Below are 4,344 nucleotides of genomic sequence, written 5' to 3'. Positions count from 1 at the left end.
CGATCGTTTCCGAATGCATTCTACCGGCTTTCCAGGGCGGTCAGGGATGCGAAGGGGACCTACCCTCGTCTCAGGTGGTTCTGAATACTCTGATATGCAGCATTAAACATTTCCAGGTCTTCTTCTTCTCCAAAGAGAATGTAAGATTTCAAGAGGTACTCGTAGAAAGAGTCCAGTCCGGCTCCCAGGCCGCTCTGCTTCCCGACCCAGCGGCCAGTCTGAATGTCCACAACGTTGCCTGTGAAGACAGAGCACGTCGGTCCCCGTTACCTGTGTGGCAGGCGGGCCTCCTACCGCCGCCCACTGCACTTCGTCACCCGTGTCCTCGTAGGAAGAGGCAGAAAAGCTCTGTCAGTTCTGACAGCAGCAGAGACAGCCAGGAGACCTTTCTGAGTATGTGGCGTTTAACCGCTGATGCGGGGAAAACGTTCGAGGCAAAAGCAAAACAGGTTGTCATCCTGTTTTTCCGGATGGACAGTGCATTTCAAAAGCCGAGAGTGTTTACAGCTTTTGACTCAGTACTGCCGTTCCTGGGAATTTATCCTAAAAAAATGTTAAGCATTATGTTGTTCTTCAGGTAATTATAAGTTACATAGCTTACGTTATCTGTAAAATGGAAAAAAAAGCCCAGAAACCATCTGGGTATCCAACATTGGAAGAGGAATTAACGGACTATCGTGAAGATTTTAAGGACGATAAACATGAAAACACCTGAATGGTTGCCCGATGTAAAGCAGAATAAAAACGTTTGTTTATACTATAATTTGTAAGTATGTAAAAGCTGCATACACCAGGCTGAAAGAGCCTGTGGAAAACTTAAAAGTTGAAGATCTGGAGCGACACCGGTCAAGCATTTAGTGATGATGGGGTGATAATTCTGGTGACTTTTTAAAAATTTTTACTGTTGTTAAATACAACTAATTTGTGAATAAATTTAAGAACTTAAGGAATAATCAAAAATCACTTTTAAAAAATGGTGCTTTTGCAATGACACTAAGACTTCAGGACAACCAATCCAGTTACTGCCCAGTGACACAAAGAAAATATTTCTCAATGCCACACACACAGTTCTATGAGGTAAAAACTCATTTTCAAGTAACATCTGAGCTAGCAAAATACTGACAACCCTTGAAGATGAATGGTGGGTATACGGGGGTTCATTATTCATTATACTTCCTTCCTACTTTTAAATACTTGAAATTTTCCATAATTTTTTAAGTAACATCGGGACCAAATATTCCCAAGGAAAAAACAAACCCACCTAATGTAGGTTTAGTCTGGGTTTCCCATCTACAGTTGATCCCTGAACGAGGCAGGGGTCGGGGGCGCCGATACCCCTGCAGATGAAAATCCACGGATAATTTCGGACGCCCCCAAACTTAACTATGAACAGCCCACTGTTGACTGGAGTCTTTACCGATAACATAAACAGTCAATTTACACATATTCGGCATGTGATTCGTATTACATATTGTATTCTTACAATAAAGTAAGCTCGAGAAAAAAATGTTGAGTCACGAGAAAGGAAAAACATATTTACAGAACTTCTGGAAAAAAAGATCCGCAACAGTTCAAACCCATGTTGTTGGAGGGTCAACTGCGTTGCCGTGTGCCAAGTTCTTTAAAAGGAGAAAGGCACTCTGCCAGTGACAATAAGTCCCTCTGTTTAGAGCCTGATATAAAGCAAGGCAATCTGCCTCAGAGGCAGCTACTTTTATTAGCCATTACGTCTGGATGGGACATAACTTGGGGGACTCTAATCAGGTGGCCTGGAAGAGTAGAAGCGTGCCTCTCCCCAATGAGCCCTATGCCTCCCTCTACGTGGAAGTCACAGGAAGAAACTGGACACGGCCTGCACAGAGGGCCGCCCTCTGAGCTGTCAGTTTTCAGAAGTGGCCTACGAGAAAGGAGACTCGGAGAGGCGCGAGTGCCCCCACCAGAAGACAGAAGGACGGGGGGCCGGGCAGATCCAGTCCCGAGGGCGAGGCGCCACCACACCTAATAATCCTGTGTCGTTGCTCCGGAGGCTCCAAAGGGCTTTCACGGCTCGTCTGGCCACCCACTCAAACGTGGAGTCCCCCAGCAGTCGGCTCAGAATCCCAAACTCCACCAGGAGGGAGCCGGCTCCTGCCGTGCAGGTCTCATTATTGCTGTCGGGAGGAACGCCTGTCTTTAGATTCACCTGAGGACAGGAAGAGACAAAGGGTTCATGGCAAAACCCGAGGGACCCGCAGGGCTGCAGGGCAAGGTGCCAGCTACTACGTGGAGCTAGGGAACCGCGTTCACTGCAGCGTGAGTCAGCTCCCGCCTCCTGCTTTACACCCAGGGTGAAGACGGGCATTTCAAAGCCACAGGCAGGGCAGAGAGAACATCGGAGCCTCATCTCATTAGTAAAAGCGCGTCTTAGGGGAACCATCATAGGGCTATTCGCGAGTCCGCCTCTTTCCAGTAGGTTCTCTTTGCGGTCACGCAGCACCGGCCTTTGGCAGGAGAGACGAGGGGCCAGCTGTGGAATCACTTACACGTTTTTGAGTGAGCTACTAGGGACTTGGCCCTGCTCAGCGAACATACACAAATCTCAGTCCGGGAAAGGAGAACAGAGCGAGGACGTGACAGGCTGTTCCATCGCTCTGGCGCTGTGGCCTGGCAAGTGTCCGCTGATACCTAAAAGGCTGACTCAATTCCCAGGGGAGTTCTAGGCTCAAATCCAATGTTGCAAGAACGTAATTTTACTCCAGACCTTGCATTTAAATCAGCAGCTAATGTGCCTGTCAGTGCGGGCTTTATCCGGAAGATCCACAGGAAGCAATGAGAAAAGTCACTGAGCTCCTACGAGTCCCGGAGGGTCCTTGGGGGAATGCACCCAAGTCAGAAATAAGGACAGACCACCGCGCCGCCTCGTAGCGGGGAGTCTAAGTTCCACACGTGAGGGGACTCGGGAACACTGAGCACAGGGACAGAGCTCTTTCCTTAAGGGGAAGGATTAAAGCAAACGTGTCACTGAATGCCTGGCACACAGTAAGTGCTCAGTAGGTACCGAGTTAAAAAACATTTGCATCACATTCAGGGCCAAATACTCTCGAGGACACGGCTTTCCTCACCGCCCCAAAGCCCTTCAGCCCCACTCCTTCCCCCAAACCCGGACGCCAGCCACTGCGAGGCCGGTCGGCCTACCCGCGGATAGGGAATGCCTGTCCTGGTGTTTTCAAAGGCGGGCAGGAGCCGCACGGCCAGGTCGTGAGCCATGTGCAGCAGCTCGTTATCGTAGTCCTCAATCGTCATGTCGCCGAAGGGCTGCTTGGAGTCGGTTATTATTCTGTGGGCGGAGAGAAGGCTCCCCAGGACCCTAATGACAGAGAGAACACAGGAAAGATAAAATCGCGTCGGGTGGAGGCGCACGCAGCCCGGCTCGGGAGCGCAGAAGCAGCCGCGGGGTTTGGATGGACTCGGAGCTGCCTGGGATCAGGGACTGGGCTCGGTGGCTTTGGGAAGTTTCCTGCGGCCCTCATACTAACAGCTGATTCTTAGTCGGCCACGTCACCGAGAGGAAGACAGAGGCCAGCCATCTGGGGCCCCCGAGAACACCCCGCAGGAAGCAATCTCGACTATCGCATCTGAAGGGCGTGCACTCGTCACTCGGAATAAATAGTACCTTTTAGTACTAATAGATTGCTCTGGATTTCTCTCACTTGGGGGAAAAACTTAGCTGTACAAGAAACAGAAAAAGGAAGGACAGCGAACGCTGAGTAGCTTCTGCATTATGGCCGCCAAGCAGCTGCTGGAACCCTCCGACCTCTGGCCGAGAGGCAGGGTGAGGAAGAGGTGAAGGGAACCTACTCAGAGGCAGGAGGCCACCAACTGAGATCTACGTCTCTGAGGGGCCATGAATTCGTGTCCCGCTCCGATGATCTCAAGTGGACTGTGACATTTTCAGAACAAACATTTTTGTAATAATGTTACCTCTGGAAGGTTATGCACTAATACAATTTTCAAAAAGTTTAAATAAGGAAAATGGTCACAATGTATCAAGCAAAAAAGGCAACGCATTAAACTAGGGAAGGGACAGGAGCCTGACATGCTAGGCAGACACACACGAGGAAAAGCCCCAGCCGGTGGGTGGCCCTGTGGGTGGCAGAGGTGGGGACTTCCATTCCCTTCAGAAACTCGTAGGGGTTCCCCGAGGACACAGCGAAGGAAGGAAATGAGAGCAGAAATGGAGTAAAACAGTGAAAATCTGCATTAAAGGGACACCTGTCTTACACCTTTGTCAAAGTGTAAGTGTGTCTTTCTGCTCAGTCCAAAATGTAATTACTCTGACACGGCAGCTGTTCCAGTTTGGATAAA

At 49.8% G+C, this 4,344-nt stretch overlaps 1 protein-coding gene across 1 annotated transcript in view; it reads right to left on the bottom strand.

The window, feature by feature from the left end:
- Nucleotides 1–3,462, bottom strand: part of LOC105310258 (ER degradation-enhancing alpha-mannosidase-like protein 1) — a gene marked incomplete at its 5' end in the record, with an annotated part of 7,398 nt that extends 3,936 nt beyond the window's left edge. The window contains 3 exons of the mRNA XM_023526641.1: nt 63–238; nt 1,999–2,182; nt 3,175–3,462. Of these exons, the coding sequence (XP_023382409.1) occupies nt 63–238; nt 1,999–2,182; nt 3,175–3,462 (648 nt within the window). The remainder of the gene's footprint in view (nt 1–62; nt 239–1,998; nt 2,183–3,174) is intronic.
- Nucleotides 3,463–4,344: the final 882 nt, after the last annotated feature.

This window comes from Pteropus vampyrus, unplaced genomic scaffold, assembly GCF_000151845.1.
Source record: "Pteropus vampyrus isolate Shadow unplaced genomic scaffold, Pvam_2.0 Scaffold1671, whole genome shotgun sequence".
Lineage (NCBI taxonomy): Eukaryota > Metazoa > Chordata > Mammalia > Chiroptera > Pteropodidae > Pteropus > Pteropus vampyrus.
Note: the sequence above shows the minus strand (reverse complement) of the source record. Positions and strands in the feature narration are given on the sequence as shown.